The sequence below is a fragment of the Rhinatrema bivittatum genome, chromosome 4 (assembly GCF_901001135.1).
Source record: "Rhinatrema bivittatum chromosome 4, aRhiBiv1.1, whole genome shotgun sequence".
Taxonomy (NCBI): Eukaryota; Metazoa; Chordata; class Amphibia; order Gymnophiona; family Rhinatrematidae; genus Rhinatrema; species Rhinatrema bivittatum.
Genome location: NC_042618.1, coordinates 179728038 through 179747030, shown reverse-complemented (window position 1 = coordinate 179747030; position 18993 = coordinate 179728038). Strand labels below are relative to the sequence as shown.

At 43.7% G+C, this 18993-nt stretch overlaps 1 protein-coding gene across 2 annotated transcripts in view; it reads right to left on the bottom strand.

Annotated features, from left to right (window-relative positions):
- Positions 1 to 18993, bottom strand: part of ABCA5 (ATP binding cassette subfamily A member 5) — a 510372-nt gene that overhangs the window by 95256 nt on the left and 396123 nt on the right. For both annotated transcript variants that reach the window (XM_029599288.1, XM_029599289.1), the window contains 2 exons: positions 11039 to 11130; positions 3567 to 3687 (listed from right to left, as the gene is read on the bottom strand). In XM_029599288.1, the coding sequence (XP_029455148.1) occupies positions 3567 to 3687; positions 11039 to 11130 (213 nt within the window). The remainder of the gene's footprint in view (positions 1 to 3566; positions 3688 to 11038; positions 11131 to 18993) is intronic.

Sequence of the window (18993 nt, the reverse complement as noted above, 5' to 3'; positions counted from 1 at the left end):
TCTTGTATCACTTCCAGGACCTACTGATCCGATGTGATCTTGACCCATCTCTGATAAGAGAGAGAAAGTTGTTCCCCTATCTCCTGTTCCCTGGGGGAGGGTTGGCAAACCTTCATTGGGAGGCTCAGAGGTCACACTATCAGAATTCATGCCCCATCTGGGCTATCTGGGATGAAAGAACTGAGACCTTTCTAAAGGACGAGTCCTCTGGAAGGTTGCTCCTTTATAGGGTTGAAAACACCTGGATGCTCGAGCATGACCTCTCATGGTAAAGGAGCGCAGTATCTGCTTCTTATTCTCCAGCAACCGGGAATTCGCCCCACTTACTGCCATTTTCACCAACTCGCTTCCAAATAAGAGTGAGCCTTCAAAGGACAATTTCGTAAGGTTAGCCTGACACCAGGCTGCTATTATCAAAGCTATCCCTCTTTCTGAAATGTGAACGGAGCAGGTTCAGGCGGAGCCTTAGGCATGGACAGAAGCAGACACAAGAAACTTCGGAGACCAGGACAGGATCTGCCAAAAAGGTGGCAGCTGGATCCATAACTCTCCTGGAATTCACTCCTGAGAGAGAAGTAGACAAGAGCAAGCCACCAGGGAACAATAAGAAACTATCTGCAAAGTCATTGCCACTGCTTCAAATGCTTGTTTAAGGATGGTCTCAGTCTTCCTACCATGAACATCCTTCAAGGCTGCTTTTCCCTCTACATGGATAGTCATTAATTTGGAGACTGCATAAACAAGTGCATCCACTTTCGGAAAACGTAAACGCTCTCACACCACAGGATCCAAGGGGTATAGGCCTTTCAAAAACTGGCCCCCTTTGAAATTAGACTCCGGAGCGTCACCTCTCAAGATCAATCAATTCTTGAATGGCCTCCATGACAGGGAAACACATGAGGCTTTACACAAGGAGACCAAAATGGAATTTTTCTTTGGCTCTGAATTGGAATCCGTCCCAGGCACTCCCAGCATTTTCAAAATCTGGAAAATCAGAGCCGGTAGCTTATCTCTATGAAAAAATTGCAACATAGTCCTACACAGTTCCAGTCCCAGAGGAATTTCCCCATCCTCCAGGGAGTCAGGATCAGCCTCGTCCTCTGTCGTATCCCGATCCCTATATGGAAGTCCTACTACTGATCTAGGTGTATTCCGGCGCTTAACAGCAGTAACAGGCTGTGACTCTGCTCTGGCAAGACTGAGCTGGGCTGAGGACTGCGCCTGAAGAAAGGATTGCAACCCTTGAAAAAATTCTACCCAAGAAAAGGCAGAAGGATTCAAACCAGGAGGCATCTGTGCTGTCCCCACTGAGCTACCTTCCCCCACTGACGAAACAGTTAAAGGATTTCCAAGATCAGGCACTCCTCCTAACAAGTCTTTACCCAGGCCCTCATCAGGCTGGGAAGAACCAGGTTAAGTAAAATCAGAAGAAAATAAATCTCCCTGAGCCTCCACACAGCACTGGCACAAGTTAGAGGGCACGTCTGGCTGAGATGCCAGAGTATAACAGGCAACACATAGGGAAATGCACTTAGATTTCTTAGCTATAGGCGCCATTCTTTTTTTTTATTATTATTTTTATTTTCTTATGTAACCAAAAATTAGGCGTCTAAAATTGTAGGTGTCCAAAACCTAGGCATCCCAAAGATAAGCGCCCAAGTAACGTGTCTAAACTAACCGCATGGCTTAAGCGTGCATCTATTCCGGAAGCTGGTCAACCTGGATGCCCACACCGATGCCCACCTAAGCATCCAAAACTGGATGCACAATCTTGATGCACAAACAGACGCATTACCTGAAATGACGCTCCTGAAGAGGACAGCTGAACGCACAGGCAAAGTGAACAAAACACCACCACAGCCTACCACACGGCACACAGGAGAAAAGCCTCAGACCGGGGCCCTAGGCAATAAAAGCTGCTCAACCCGCCAGGCTGCCTACATCTCTTAAACCTTCCTCAGATTGGGGTGAATGTCAGAACAGCGCACCAAGCACGGAGCCGGGAAAGGAGGAAGCCCTACACAAAAATCCTCCTTATGTGTCTCTGAATTTATATTAGAGATATATATATATATATATATTATTTTTTTTTTTTTAATCTTAGTTGAGATCAGCCTTTCCCGGCTGAGTACAGACGATCTCCAACTGCAGGAGGAGAGAGCATATGCCATCACTGCCATGCTCGGCTTCCTGCACCAGCTGCCTTCCAGTTGTCCAAGCTGCTAAGTACATGCCAGCTGAAAAACCAGCTACCGGACCAAGGTACTCATCTGAGGGACAATGAAAATCACCTTAGGAATTCTCAACTGGAGGAAGGACCATTTGGTATCACTGCAGGAGAGATGGGCAAATTAATTTTTCTTCTGTTTCTCCTTTCAAAATCTAAAGCAAAACACAGTAGTCAAATGCACGTTCACCATTTGCTGGAAACGGAGAATACTGGCAGGTTGATGTCACTGCAGGAGTATATATATACACTGTGACGTCAGTTTGTTCTCTGTATCTGCTAGTAGAGGTGCACAACCCACTGTTCCTGAACCCATCTGTCTATGTGCTAGGAAATAAGCTACTGATAAAAGAAAAAGACACAACAGTCACATTCTAAGTCACTTATCTACCAACATAAGTTAAATTCAAGTTACCTTTCTCATTTGAAAATATACATTCTCTAATACCTTTAGAACATTTCAAAACATTCAGAGTGTGAGAGTTTTTTCATTTGTCTTCCTTAATGCTGTCCAATAGCATCATAGTCAGAATTTGTACCTAAGGCTTCACTACCATCACAATCACATTTTTAGTGTTTTTTTTCTGGTTTTGATTTTAAATGGTTTGAGTTAAATTATATGGTCTCCTTTTAAATAAATTGGAGAGAGTGTAAACAGTCCTCCCAACAGAGCTTGAGAGGCAGAGGGCCTCTTACACTGCATGCCCCTTGGGAGGGAGTTAGGCCTGGAAATGGAGATAAGGACTTTTTGATTCACCTATGCAGAATTTGTGAACCTTATGTCTATAAAACTTAAAATGAGAGAGTGAGTGCATTCAAAATGAATGCCCTGAAATCAAACCTTAACTTGGTAGCTGAATTTGAGTTTCCTCCTTTTATATTTACTATACAGAAGATCCTATGTAATGAAGACAGTAATAGGGCCAGGCTCTTGTTCTGAATATAAATGTATTCTTCCTAGGCAGGTAACAATTTGTAAAAAAGCAGTCAGATCCTTAATAAAGAGATTTCTTTTATATACAGTGAGTTTGATCTATCCAGGATTTTCCAATAGATAAAAAGTAAAGAAAGATTTTGAGATGCCAGGTTCAATATTCTGCTCAGACATTATCTTCTGTACGTGCTGTAGTGTACTGGTAAGACACAAGACTGCTTCAATAAAACATACAGTAAAGGAATATCATCTCTGGGACTTTCTAAACTGTTAGAACAGAGTAAACCCTTCAAACAAGCTTAGATCACAGTTGCCACTGCGTGTGTGACTGTGAGCAACTCCTGCTGGTGTAAGTACAATCAGTTCCTATACAAAGTCTCTCTCACATGTGAATGATAGGATTACCTCATTGCAGCTCTCACTCGTCATCATTTCTCTGACTTTTGCCCTTTCAGCTTGCACATCCTCATCCTCACCACTTGACACTTCTGAAAATCTCAAAACTTTGGTATCTTTGGTACGAGCACTAACAATGAAAGAAAAACAGTTTTCACTCTTTGTTAATCTCAGCAAATGAATTAGCTGTAAGAAACAACATGGATTTGGAAGATCTTTCCCATCTAAACAACTCATTTCTGACTTATTGTGAATTACTATTTAGTTACATGCAGAAACCCAATAATGAAACTCTGCGAGGAACTTGCAAACCCATTTTCAAAGGAAAACTCTCCACCCAGTTTTCCTTTGAAAATGTGGCCAGCAGGGGAATGTGGATAACTTTTGTTTCCACATATTTTACTCCTTGAAGTAGGAGCAAAGTACTGGTGTAAAAGTAAATGAGGAGATTTCCTCGCCCCTTTATTCATGGAGGTAAGAGTATGTACGCTATGTACATTGCGCATATTTTTACCTGTACTGGGGAGGAGAAAATATTCAAACCATGTCTTTACATAGGTAAACGTGTTTATCTGTATAAAATCTTTTTATTATTGCTCCCAGCATATTTTTTCAAAACAACACATCTCAACTGTGTATATACAACAACAGGAAGTCCCTCTAGTACAGCATCTGCACACCTGTTTGCTATTAGAATATAGATTGAGAATATTTATCCTTCAATTTGTTAAACCGCCTTTCCCAAAGGCTCAAAGTGGGTTCATTACATAAAAGTAATTATAATATTATAACAAAAATGATAATTAAAATAAACATTTAAATAGAAAAACATCAAGACATAACAAAATACCAACATAAAACCATAGAACATAAGCCACAACTTACAATTTAAATACAATCATACATAATTGACATCAATACATAATATATGTTGCAAGAAAAATTAAGTCACAAAACCAAATAGATAGATAGATTGATTTATTTATTTATTTATTTATTTATTTATTTAAATAAATAAAAATAAAATGATGATAGTGAAAGTGGGAAAACTGCCTATGCCAATCCCCTTCCCCTTGGATTAAGCCTTCAGATGCTGGTAGCCAACAAGGCAAGAGGACCAATGGAAGCCCCCAAAACAAGCAAGGTGCTAGAAGTCTGGAACAGAGCAGGAAGCTGGAGTACACCAGGAAACTAGGAAAATGAAAGAGATCAAGCAGGAATGCTAAAGGCATAAACTGGGTAAATGTATCATCGGTATATGCTAGAGATATAAAGTTCCTGGATGGAATAAATGACATTTTTATGGAGCAATTGGTTCAGGAACCGACAAGAGAGGGAGCAATTTTAGATCTAATTCTCAGTGGAGCACAGAATTTGGTGAGAGAGGTAACGGTGGTGGGGCCGCTTGGCCCCACCACCATATCATAATATGATCAAATTTGAATTAATGACTGGAAGGGGGACAGTAAGCAAATCCACGGCTCTCGTGCTAAACTTTCAAAAGGGAAACTTTGATAAAATGAGAAAAATTGTTAGAAAAAAACTGAAAGGAGCAGCTACAAAGGTAAAAAGTGTGCAAGAGGCCTGGTCATTGTTAAAAAATACCATCCTTGAAGCACAGTCCAGATGTATTCCACACATTAAAAAAGGTGCAAAGAAGGCAAAACGATTACCGACATGGTTAAAAGGGGAGGTGAAAGAAGCTATTCTAGCCAAAAGATCTTTATTCAAAAATTGGAAGAAGGATCCAACAGAAGAAAATAGAATAATGCATAACCGTTGGCAAGTTAAATGTAAGACATTGATAAAACAAGCTAAGAAAGAATTTAAAAAGAAGTTGGCCGTAGAGGCAAAAACTCACAGTAAAAACTTTAAAAAATATATCTGAAGCAGAAAGCCTGTGAGGGAGTCAGTTGGACTGTTAGATGATCGAGGGGTTAAAGGGGCACATAGAGAAGATAAGGCCATCTCAGAAAGATTAAATGATTTCTTTGCTTCGGTGTTTACTGAAGAGGATGTTGGGGAGGTACCCGTAATGGAGAAGGTTTTCATGGGTAATGATTCAGATAGACTGAACCAAATCACGGTGAACCTAGAAGATATGGTAGGCCTGATTGACAAACTGAAGAGTAGTAAATCACCTGGACCGGATGGTATACACTCCTGAAGAAACTAAAAAATGAAATTTCAGACCTATTAGTAAAAATTTGTAACCTTTCATTAAAATCATCCATTGTACCTGAAGACTGGAGGATAGCTAATGTAACCCCAATATTTAAAAAAAGGGCTCAGGGGCGATCCTGGAAACTACAGACCGGTTAGCCTGACTTCAGTGCCAGGAAAAATAGTGGAAAGTGCTCTAAACGTCAAAATCACAGAACATATAGAAAGACATGTTTTGGGACCCTTACTTTTCAATATATTTATAAATGATCTGGAAAGAAATATGGCGAGTGAGGTAATCATATTTGCAGATGATACAAAATTGTTCAGAGTAGTTAAATCACAAGCAGATTGTGATAAATTGCAGGAAGACCTTGTGAGACTGGAAAATTGGGCATCAAAATGGCAGATGAAATTTAATATGGATAAGTGCAAGGTGATGCATATAGGGAAAATTAACTTATGCTATAGTTACACAATGTTAGGTTCCATATTACCGTAGGTGCTACCACCCAAGAAAGAGATCTTGGCATCATAGTGAATAACACATTGAAACTGTCGGTTCAGTGTGCTGCGGCAGTCAAAAAAGCAAACAGGATGTTGGGAATTATTAGAAAGGGAATGGTGAATAAAACAGAAAATGTCATAATGCCTCTGTATCGCTCCATGGTGAGACCGCACCTTGAATACTGTGTACAATTTTGATCGCCGCATCTCAAAAAAGATATAATTGCGATGGAGAAGGTACAGAGAAGGGCGACCAAAATGATAAGGGGACTGGAACAGCTCCCCTTTGAGGAAAGACTAAAGAGGTTAGGACTTTTCAGCATGGAGAAAAGACAGCTGAAGGGGGATATGATAGAGGTGTTTACAATCATAAGAGGTCTAGAAAGGGTAGATGTGAATCTGTTATTTACTCTTTCAGATAATAGAAAGACTAGGGGGCACTCCATGAAGTTAGCACTCAACGCACAATTAAACTCTGGAATTTGTTGCCAGAGGATGTGGTTAGTGCAGTTAGTAAAGCTGTGTTTAAAAAAGGATTGGATAAGTTCTTGGAGGAGAAGTCCATTACCTGCTATTAATTAAGTTGACTTAGAAAATAGCCACTGCTATTACTAGCAACAGTAACATGGAATAGACTTAGTTTTTTGGTTCTTGCCAGGTTCTTATGGCCTGCATTGGCCACTGTTGGAAACAGGATGCTGGGCTTGATGGACCCTTGGTCTGACCCAGTATGGCATGTTCTTATGTTCAAACAAGTCTTTTGGATACAGGTAACAAACACGGAGCCTCAGTTCAAGGACCAGGAAAGTAGGGTTAAGTTCTGGCAGCTGACTGACAAAACTGCCTGAGTATAAATACAAGTCTATGCAGGAAACAAAGTGGTTGCTTTAGAGGAGTGAGGGCACAGGGCTGGGAAGACTGGATAGATAGATCCAGTGGCTTATAGTGCCACTTGCAGGCCAGAGGTGAATTCAGCAATGAATCTTTACACTTCATTTACTGGTCCTCATAGTTTTCTCACTTTAAGTAGCTCAAGCTTGAGATAAGTAATGCTCTTATTCTGTTCGAGGCAACTTTCAACTTATTTTATTTACTGGATTCTTCTAAGTGTCCTTTTTATTCAACACAGAAAAGGGTTAATTATGAACATATCCATCATATTACAGTGGAAAGGTCTACGGTTCTTTCTCTGTGGAAGATGATATATATGAAATAGGATAATTACATAAGAACATAAGAAATTACCATGCTGGGTCAGACCAAGGGTCCATCAAGCCCATCATCCTGTTTCCAACAGAAGCCAAACCAGGCCACAAGACCTGGAAAGTACCCAAATATTAAGAAAATCCCATGGTACTGATGCCAGTAATAGCAGAGGCCATTTTCCCTAAGTCAACTTGATTAATAGCAGTTAATGGACTTCTCACCAATAACTTATCCAAACCTATTTTAAACCCAGCTACACTAACTGCGCTAACCACATCCTCTGGCAACAAATTCCAGAGCTTAATTGTGTGCTGAGTGAAAAAGAATTTTCTCCGATTAGTCTTTAATGTGCTACTTGCTAACTTTATGGAGTGCCCCCTAGTCCTTCTATTATCTGAAAGTGTAAATAACTGATTCACATCTACTCGTTCAAGACCTCTCATGATTTTAAAGACCTCTATCATATCCCCCCTCAGCTGTCTCTTCTCCAAGCTGAACAGCCCTAACCTCTTCAATGTTTCCTCATAGGGGAGCTGTTCCATCCCCTTTATCATTTTGGTCACCCTTCTCTGTACCTTCTCCATCACAACTATATCTTTTTTGAGATGCGGTGACCAGAATTGTACATAGTATTCAAGGTGCAGTCTCACCATGGAGCGATACAGAGGCATTATGACATTTTCCGTTCTATTAACCATTCCCTTCCTAATAATTCCTAACATTGGGGTAGATTTTATAACATGCGCGCGCAGCCTACATGTGCGTGCACTAACCAGCGCGCACACATTATAAAATCCAGGATCGGCACGCACAAGGGGGTGCACAATTGTGCACGCCAAGCCGCGCTGCCTTCCTCCGTTCCCTTCCCCCTATCATGACCTTCCCACCCCTTCCCCTAACTGCGTGTAAGTCCCGGGGCTTTACGCGCATCGCCGGGCCTTTTAAAAATAGGCCCAGCGTGCGCGTAACCTTTTGAAAATCCGGCCCATTCTGTTTGCTTTTTTGACTGCTGAAGGACACTGAGCTGATGATTTCAAAGTATTATCCACTGTGATGCCTAGATCTTTTTCCTGGGTGGTAGATCCTAATATGGAATCTAACATCGTGTAACTACACTAAGGGTTATTTTTCGCTATATGCAACACCTTCCACTTGTCCACATTAAATTTCATCTGCCATTTGGATGCCCATTCTTCCAGTCTTGCAAGGTCCTCCTGCAATGTATCACAATTCGCTTGTGATTTAACAACTCTGAATAATTTTGTATCATCTGCAAATTTGATAACCTCACTCGTCGTATTCCTTTCCAGATCATTTATATATATACTAGCCGTTAAGCCCGTAACAACGGGCTCGGTCCCTTTCCTTCCCACTCCCTCCCCCTCATTCTCCCTCCTCCTTCACTCTCTCCCCCTCCCTCTCACTCCCTCCCTCCTCCCTCCCTCTCTCTCACACCTCCCTCCCCCTCTCTCACCTCCCTCTCTCTCACCTTACCTCCCTCTGTCACCTCCCTCCCTCTCTCTCTCTCTCTCACCTTCCCTCTCACCACCTTCTCCTCCCGCTCCTGCCGGCAGATCTCGGGGGGGGGGGGGGGGGTGTGTCACTCGCGCGCGTGCGCGGCGCTGCTTCTCCTGCCGCTCCTGCCGGCAGATCTCGGGGGGGGGGGGGGTTTGTTACTCGCGCGCGGCGCCGCTGCTTTCCGCGTGTGCGCAGCTTCTCCTGCCGGCAGATCTCGGGGGGGGGGGGGGGGGGGGTGTCACTCGCGCGCGGCGCCTCTGCTCCTCCTCCCGCTCCTTCTTCGCGGCCGCCGCCGCTCCTGCGGCCCCACCACCATGTTTTTTGTTTCGGGCACGCACGGCTCTGACCAACGTGCTGGCCCGCACATGCGCAGTAGAGCTGCTCTCTACTGCGCATTTGCGGGCCGTCGGTCAGAGCCCATTTATAAGGTAGATTGAAAAGCACCAGTCCAAGTACAGATCCCTGTGGTACTCCACTGTTTATCCTTTACCACAGAGAAAATTAACCATTTAATCTTACTCTCTGTTTCCTGTTTTTTAACCAGTTTGTAATCCACGAAAAGACATCACCTCCTATCCCATGACTTTTTAGTTTTCTTAGAAACCTCTCATGAGGGACTTTGTCAAATGCCTTCTAAAAATCCAAATACACTACATCTACTAGTTCACCTTTATCCACATGTTTATTAACCCCTTCAAAAAAATGAAGCAGATTTGTGAGGCAAGATTCCCTTGGGTAAATCCATATTGACTGTGTTCCATTAAGCCATGTCTTTCCATATGCTCTATGATTTTTATAATAGTTTCCACTATTTTTCCCGGCACTGAAGTCAGGCTCACTGGTCTATAGTTTCCCAGATAGCCCCTGGAGCCCTTTTTAAATATTGGGGTTACGTTGGCCCCCCTCCAGTCTTCAGGTACAATGGATGATTTTAATGATAGGTTACAAATGTTAACTAACAGATCTGAAATTTCATTTTTGAGTTCCTTCAGAACCCTAGGATACATACCATCTGGTCCAGGTTATTTGCTACTCTTTAGTTTGTCAATCTGGCCTACTACATTTTCCATGTTCACAGTGATTTGGGGTTCAGTTCATCTGAAAACCATCTCCGGAACTGGTATCTTCCCCAACATCCTCATTAGTAAACCCAGAAGCAAAGAATTAATTTAGACTTTCTGCAATGGCCTTATCTTCCCTAAGAGCCCCTTAGGAGGCTCTTAGTACATTCAGACAACTGAAAGATTTATTGTCTATCCACTGATGTATTATAATGCAAAGAGACACCTCGCCAACTCTGTTCATAATTAATTGCAAACTAAAAGTAAAACAGCTGATTCTGATTTCATGTGTGTAAAAGTGAGAGAGTTAGACTCCTAATTTTCCCTCTCCTTTTAGTATAAGTTTACACCTGTGTTGTTTGGCTCTCAGTCTGAGGGTAATACCCATTAACTCTGGTATTATGCTACCTCCCAGCCAGCTCTAAAGCTACTAGACCCATGAGCCATATTTTAAAATAGGGTTTACATACTTTATGCCTCTGGGAAAAATCTTTTTGAGAAACATCCCACAAGGTGAATATAATTTAAGTTATATTTGCCTCTACCCAAAAAACATGTGGTATGTCTCTGCACTATATTTAAGGCATGCACCAGATTCTTGCAAGTCCTGCCTTTTTTGGGGCCCAGCAGTTTCTTCCTGCTCTTTTGGGCTTCCAGCTCAGTCAAAATCAGCCCACTGAGCTCTGCATCATGAGCTTTCATTCACAACTACGAGGGTTTTTCCCATATTTTAAATCCCCTTGACTCTGCCGAGCCATCGCTGCAATAGTCCACAGTTGTGAGGGTCACAAATCAAGGCTCCTTCTGAAGCCAACAAATGTGAACCTGAAGTCTGGCCATTAGCTGTCACCAATGTGTGATGACTGGGACTACTTCACCTCCCCCAAGGCCTATGAATGCTGTCACTGTAGTATCTCCAGCCTAGTCTGTGAAGCAGTCTTCTGCATGACAGTGCACAGCAGTAAGCCACTGAGCCAACCTTACTAGCCTTGCATTTTAAGATTCTAATTTTTAGTCTTCACTAACCTGAAAAATGGATCTCTTCTTAAAGATTTTCCGCCATTCTTCATCTCAAGATATCGCAAGAGACAAAGCAAGACAGCACAGTGCACATACGGCTGAGAAGAAGAAGAGGGCACAGCTCATTAGGACCATGGCAGACCATCAGGCCAATTTACAAGAAAACCACATACTACAAAGCCATTATCTTGCTACATTTAAAAACAGAGAGGTCTATAATCAACAGCCCAGTAAGTGGTAACGTTACCCAGATAACCTTACAAGGATATTCAGTGGCTCTTAGCTGGATAAGGCTGCTGCTGAATATACTCATCTAAAGTTACTCCAGTCACTTTAGAATAGCGTATTCTCAGGCCAGGCTTACTTGGCTGAATATTGGTGCTACCTAGAAAACTTCTAGCCATGCACCTGAATGCCACCACCTTTTCTCTTTTTATCCATGCACTTGGATAATGACTTACCTGGGTAAAATGTATCCACTTTGGTGGGGCAGGAAATTTAAATTTTGTGGTTTGTCCTGATAACTCAAAAGGTTACTTGGACAAACACTTGATTATCAACCTCATAGGGCTTATCAAATACAATTGTTTTCTATAGGAACAGAAGGGGGAAATATTCTTTTCTGAATAAAAAAAAATTGGTTCTTACCTGCTAATTTTCTTTCCTTGAGTCCTACCAGACCAGTCCAGATTGATGGAATTTAAGGCACTGTGCCACCAGCAGTCTCTCAGTAAAAATGTAACAAAGACAACTAATTACACTCTAACGAGCAGAAGGAAAGAATCAAACATTGATAAACCCAAATCCAAGCCCAACATCTCTCCACTGATGAGTAACTAACGTCAGACTTTTACACAGGAAAACCATATATATGGTACACACAATAAGAGCAATCTTCAGAAAAGAATTGGATGTGATTCTGGATTGCTCTGGTAGGACTTAAGGAAAGAAATTAGCTGGTAAGAACCAATTTTTCCTTTCTCTTCATCCCCCAAACCAGTCCAGATGGATAGAAGGTACCTAAGCCACATTAAACTAGGAGGGAACCTGCAAGACCTGCTTGTAAAATGTCCACTCCAAAAACCACAGGACCTAGAGCATGGACATCCAATCTGTAATGCTTGGAGAAAGTGTGATGTGAAAACTCAAGTGGCCACCCTACAAATATATTTTGCTATGACCAACTGACATTCCCCTTGAGTTCTAGTGGAATAAGCCTTAAGATCCTATGCAATCTCCAATTCCTTGCCAATATATGTTAACTCAATGATCTCCGTAATCCACTTAGCTATAGAGCCTTAGGAGTCTTTTCTCCTTTGGAGCGACCAATGAATAACTCAAAAAGGTGGTCTGATTCCCTAAAACAATTTGTGACCTCTACATATTTCAGGAGAATCCTACACACATCCAAAACATGCAGCTCCTGTTTATATATGCTACTACAGTCGCATTGTCTGACAGCACTCTCACCACTTGACTGCCTGCCAAAGGCAGAAAGGGCAGCAAGGCTCTTCTGATCAACCTTGTTTCCAAGTGATTGATGGACTAGGATAACTCCAACTGAGTCCATCAACCTTAAACCATCTTCCCTTGACACACTGCTCCCCAGCCACTCAATCTTGCATCTGTAGTCTCTGTCACTCAATCCAGAATCTCCAACTAGATCCCTTTGGATAAATTGCTGTGTGACAGCCACTAGTAAAAACTCAATCTTGTCTCCTGCGGAAGGGACAACATGACTTATTAATCCTATGACTGGGGATCCCATCATGAAAGAAGAGCTCACTGCAATAGCCATGAGCCATCGCCCATGGAACCAGATCTAACGTGGATGCCATAGACCTTAACACTTGAAGTTAATCCCATGCTCTGGGAAAAGGCTTCCACAGTAACTGAATATGACTCTAATGTTTCAGGCTTCTTTCCATTGTAAGAAACACTTTTTCCATGTTAATCTTGAACTGGCTACCCACATATTCCAGGTTATGAGATGGATCCAACTTGCTCTTAGCAAAACAGACAACCCAACCTAGAATTTACAAAAGGCAAATCACCCTGTGAACTGAGCAATGACAAGCGACCGCCATCTTCGCCCGAATCAACCAATAGTCCAAGAAAGGAGTCATCATGATTGCCATTCTGCAAAGGTCCACTGCCATGACCATCATGCCCTTGGAAAATGTTCATTGCCAGCCCAAAGAGAAGTTCCTGAAACTAGAAATGTCCTCCTAGTACTGCAAACCTAAGTGTCGTTGATGATCTCTCCAAATATGAATGTGAGGATAAGCCTCCAAAAGAAACAATGCCAGATACTCTCCTTTTCTGACCACTGCAATAAGAGACCAAAGAATATTCATGTGGAAATGAGATACTTTTAAGGTGTGTTCACCTTTTGAAGATTCAAAATGGGATGAGAGGTGCCTTCCTTCTTAAGCACCACAAAATATATGGAATAATGACTCTGACCTCTCTCCTCTTCTGGAACTGGAATTACCTCAGTTAAAAGGAGAAGACATTCAACGTGGATATCACTGTTTCCCTTTATTCCTGAGAGGCACACAGAGAGACCATGCATGACTTGACTACTAGATGAGTAAAATCTAAGCATGGAAAGACACATTGGTCAGTTGAAATCTTGGCACACTCCTTGAAATAAAGGGATAACTTCCCCCTGATTTGCACATCTGAGGAATGGACTAATTGACCTTCATTGAGAACCCTTAAGTCCTCCTGCAATGGACCCCACACTCTTCCAAGAATTTCTTGGGGTTCCATGAAAGAGCTGGGACTCGGTTGCATACTGAAGAATTCTTACTTCGATGATAACACCTGACCTCTCAAAACTTTTGTCTACTGGAGAAAGATTTTCAATTTTCCTTAGGCTTAACCTGAGTCAACTTAGGAGGCTTTAAATCTCTTAAGAACTTGACCAGCTTTTCCAAATATTAGCCAAAAAGTAACTTCCCTCTAAAGGGAAGACTACTAAGCTGGGATTTGAACTTTACATCCACTGCCCAGTTGTGTAACAAAAGCAGCTGTCTAACCGAAAATGCTAAGAAATGTCCGTTTAGAATCTTTATTATGGAGACTAGTTCATCTGAAAAAATAAGTCTCCATAATAAAGATTCTAAACTGACATTTCTTGGCATCTATTCTATTGTGTTGCCCCCACGGCTTTTTTAGATCTCCTACCCTCTTGTTTTATTAACCCATAACTGAAAATGCTGACAGCATATTTCTAGCTGCATGCGATGCAAATAATACAGTGCATCAGCAATAAAAGTCAAACCTGCCTCTAGGTGCTCTGCCTCCTTTTCCTCAGACTGCCACAGGAATTTGCTATACCCAGCATAAACACGCTCGAACTATGACACTGCTACAAACAGCTGCTCAGAGTGCTAACGCTGACACCTCAAATATTCTCTTGAGGTAAATATATATCTTCCAATCCTAAGAGTCTTTAAGAGCTCCACAGCCTTCCACTGGGATGGTAGTCTTGTTAGTAACCGCTGAGACCAAGGCATCTACCTTTGGAACCTTCAACATTTCCAAAGTCTCTTCCAGGAGTGGGTATAATTTTGCCATGGCCCTACTGACCTTTAGATCAGCCTCTAGCATCCTATTTCATGATATAAGATGCCTTAGCTGTCTGATAAAAATGGAAGGTCTTAGGAGGGCCCTTAAGGCCCTCTAAAAAGGGGTCCTCACCTTCCTCTTCCTTTTGTACTCTTTTTTCCTTTATTCCTAGCTCTGTCAGAGCCTGAGTAATCATAAACACTAAGTTGTCCAGAACTGGAAATTCCCCTTCCTTCAGAGGGTCCTTCTCTAGCTCTCTGTCCCCTAGTGATTCCTCAGGAGTCTTCTCCGGCAATTGCCCCTCTGAAGCCACTGAATCCCAATCCAAATTGGGGATCAGGCAAAATTTTGCTCTTCTTCGGATGGAGGAAATTACTGGACCCCAGGAAAGGTCCCTTTCATACCTAAACCAGAGGTTTTTTCCTAATCAAAAATACTTTATGCATTAAAAGCACAAATTCAGGGGAAATATTCACCTATAACCTGGTCCAAGGAGACCTCCTTTCTCCAAATTCTAAGGTGCAGGTCCCTCCACCATGGGGGACAAATTTGGAGGATCTGAGCAGGTCTCTCCCAAACCAACAGAGCCTGAAGCAGGATATAGCTGCTGCTTCTTCATAGAATCTCTTTTGGGCTCTGTGGTTAGGTGACAGACTCCCAAGACATTCTCCCTGCCATCCACAGATGCCTGGCATAAATCCGAGGTGTAAAATCTTTCCCAGATGATCCCAAAATGGAAGGCAGAGTTTCCCGTGCTCTGCGGGAGATGCCATGTGAAAGGCATGGCACAGCAACACACAAACCTGCTCTGGAGCGGATTCCCTCTCTCAGCCAGAAAACCTCAATCCCAAACAGATCACACTACAGGTCACACTGGTGCTGATCCCCTGCTTACAGGCCTCTTCCTACAGGCAGCCCCATTTTTTTAAAACTTCTTAAAGGGACCAAGCCAAAAAGAAAACTATACACTTTCCTTGCTGAAGTCTTCACTCAAGAGGTCAGGAATGGATCCTATTCAAGAAGGGAGAAGAGGACAGGGACTGAGGGAGCTAGTACCACTGGCTATCAGACCATCTTCACTGGATGAGTACAAGCCTGGCACTGACCTCCTGCTCAATCCTACAAAACCAGAGGGACGGACTTCACGACTTAACACCCCTGGAATCAATTTTCCTTCACCAAACAGTCCAATTGCAGGATGGACTCTCCTACCATCTGCTGGAGACAGAATACTGAAAAACTGCAGGTGGCACAGTGCCTTAAGTACCGTTTGTCTGGACTAGTCTGGTGGATGAATACAAAGCTATTTAGTAATTTTATCATGAAAATTGTCTTATTTACTTAAAAGATGCTTCAACACTTCACAAAAGTGATATTTCTCATTGAAATCTAATTACATCTCTGAAAGAAGACTCTAAAATGTAATAAATGTTAACCAAGTTCAGTAAAATCCTCTTAATGTGACAGAAATGATCTCACATACACTCCTTCAATGTAAAAACTGTAAAATGATATTGAGCAGTTAATGAGCATATCATCGAAAGGTAAGCACAATTATTTTAGCAAGACAGGAGAGTCTCATGGGACTCCATTTCCACACTGCTCATAGAAGATAAAATATTTTCCATTCCCACATCTTGATTGCAAATTGTGAGTTCAGTAACTTGGACAGTGAGACCCTCTTAAAGGAATAAGACTATGTACTAGTAGGTGATGGAACATCATTCAAGCCATAAATACGATCAGTGTGCTAAGACACATTATACTCTGCTGCTTACTATAAACATGTATTGGTAGTAAAGAACTACATCCTGTATCCAGTGCACTGCAGAAACTGTTACTCCTTCTGTGCTCTGACAAAATGCTGACATCTAACAATCTACAACATTGATTTTCTTTGTAAAGCAAACAGCTTTTGCAGTTTTAAATGGCAATAATCACTCCTAGTCAGGCACCAATGTCATCACTGGATTATTGACTCATTCAGCTATGGCAGGGGTGAGCAAACCTTTTGAGCCATGGCCCCTCCTTCCATCCATACAATTTGTTGGCCCACCCACCCACCCAAAATTGGGTTACATTGTATATATTATATGTATGTATGTCTGTATATGTCAAAGTCTCGCATCAACAATCAGTTGTTGATTGTTTGCCAAACAGCAGGCAATCACACTGCCAATCAGAAGCTCAAAAAGGAAAATTAGTTTCTTACCTGATAATTTTCGTTCCTGTAGTACCAAGGATCAGTCCAGGACACCTGGGTTGTGACTCCGCACCAGTAGATGGAGACAGACTAAAACTTGTGGGCGGAGCCATATATGCCCCTGTGTCAGTCACAGCCCCTCAGTCATACGGAATGTCAAAGTAGAACACAACCAGAGCCACTAAAACGAGCTAGAAACCGCTAATAGAACGGGAAAAAACACCTCTCCTGGAAACAGACTCTCCAACCGAGAGAGCTAGACAAGCGGAACCGAGGAATTCAGAACAAAGAGCGGACTCTCCATTACTTCAGCGCAGCACTGCGGGCGGGATCCTGGACTGATCCTTGGTACTACAGGAACGAAAATTATCAGGTAAGAAACTAATTTTCCTTTCCCTGTACGTACCAGGATCAGTCCAGGACACCTGGGATGTACCAGAGCAACCTACTGAGGGTGGGAAGCAGAGAGTCCCGCTCGGAGTACCCTCTCTCCAAAACCCCCGGAAACGGTAGCCCGGACATCCAACCGGTAATGCCGGATAAAGGTATGCAACGACTTCCAGGTGGCCGCCCTACAAATCTGGTGGCCGCCCTACAAATCTCTCGAGGCGACACCTGAGAAGCTTCCGCCCAAGACGCTGCCTGAGATCGAGTCGAGGGAGCCCGCAGCCCCACGGGAAGAGGTTTTCCCCGCACCAAGTACGCCGAACCAATGGCCTCCTTGAGCCAATTGGCGATCGTTGTGCGTGACGCTGCGGCTCCTTTCTTTGGTCCAGAGACCCTTTCTTTGGTCCAGAGACCAGGACAAACAGATGATCTGTGACCCGAAACGGATGAGTGACATCCAGATATCGGAGAATGGATCCCCGCACGTCAAGCTTCCGTAACTCCCTCGCTTCTGGAACAGAGGACTCTCCGCACGCAAAAGCGGGCAACTCCACTGATTGATTCACGTGAAACGACGAGACCACTTTTGGTAGAAAGGAAGGAATCGTCCGTAAGGAAATCCCCGAATCGGAGATACGCAAGAAAGGTTCGTTACAGGACAGGGCCTGTAACTCGGAAACACGCCGTGCCGAGGCAATCGCCACCAAGAATGCCGTTTTTAAAGTGAGATCCTTAAGAGTTGCGCGTTTCAAGGGCTCAAACGGCGCCGTGCATAGAGCGGAGAGAACCCAATTGAGGTTCCAAGCCGGACAAGGAAGACGTAACGGGGGGCGAAGGTGCTGAGCACCCCGAAGGAAAAGAGAAATATCCGGGTGAAGCACCAGAGACGTACCACGGACCTTACCTCGCAAACACCCAAGCGCCGCCACTTGGACCCGGAGGGAACTGCACGCCAGACCTTTGGCCAGACCTGTCTGGAGGAACGCCAGAATGTCAGAGACGGAAGCCGAAGTGGGGTCCACCCCACGCTGCACGCACCAGTTCTCAAAGACCACCCAGACACGGACATAAGCCAGAGACGGCGACTGCTTCCTGGAACGCAGTAGCGTGGCCACCACCGCATCTGAATAACCTCTGCTCTTCAGTCGATTCCTCTCAAAAACCATGCTGCGAGACAGAAATGATCCGCATCCTCCAAACAGACGGGGCCTTGATGGAGCAGGGCCGCCATTCCCTGGAGCCAAAGGGGGTGCCGCTACTGCCAGTTGTACGAGGTCTGCGAACCACGGCCGGCGCGGCCACTCCGGTGCCACCAAGATCACATTGGCCGGATGCAACTCTCTGCGCCGCAGGATCTTGCCGATCATCGGCCACGGGGGAAACACGTAGACATCCGTCGGCCAGGGAAGCACCAACGCATCGACGCCTTCTGCCCCCCGCTCTCGACGTTGACTGTAAAATCGCGGGGCCTTCGCGTTATGTCACGTGGCCAAGAGATCCATGTGGGGCACCCCCCACGTTTTGCAAACGAGCAGAAATGCTTCGTCACCCAACTCCCACTCTCCGGGAACCAGGGCTGAGAAATCCGCCTGCACGTTGTCGACTCCCGCAATGTGAGACGCTGCTATGTTGCTGAGATGTAGCTCCGACCAGGCCATCAAGCGCTGAGCTTCCTCCGCCACCTGGGGGCTCCTTGTCCCGCCCTGGCGGTTGATGTATGCCACAGTGGTCGCATTGTCCGACAACACTCGAACTGCCTTCCCCCGCAGCAACAGCAGGAAGGCTTGCAGGCCGG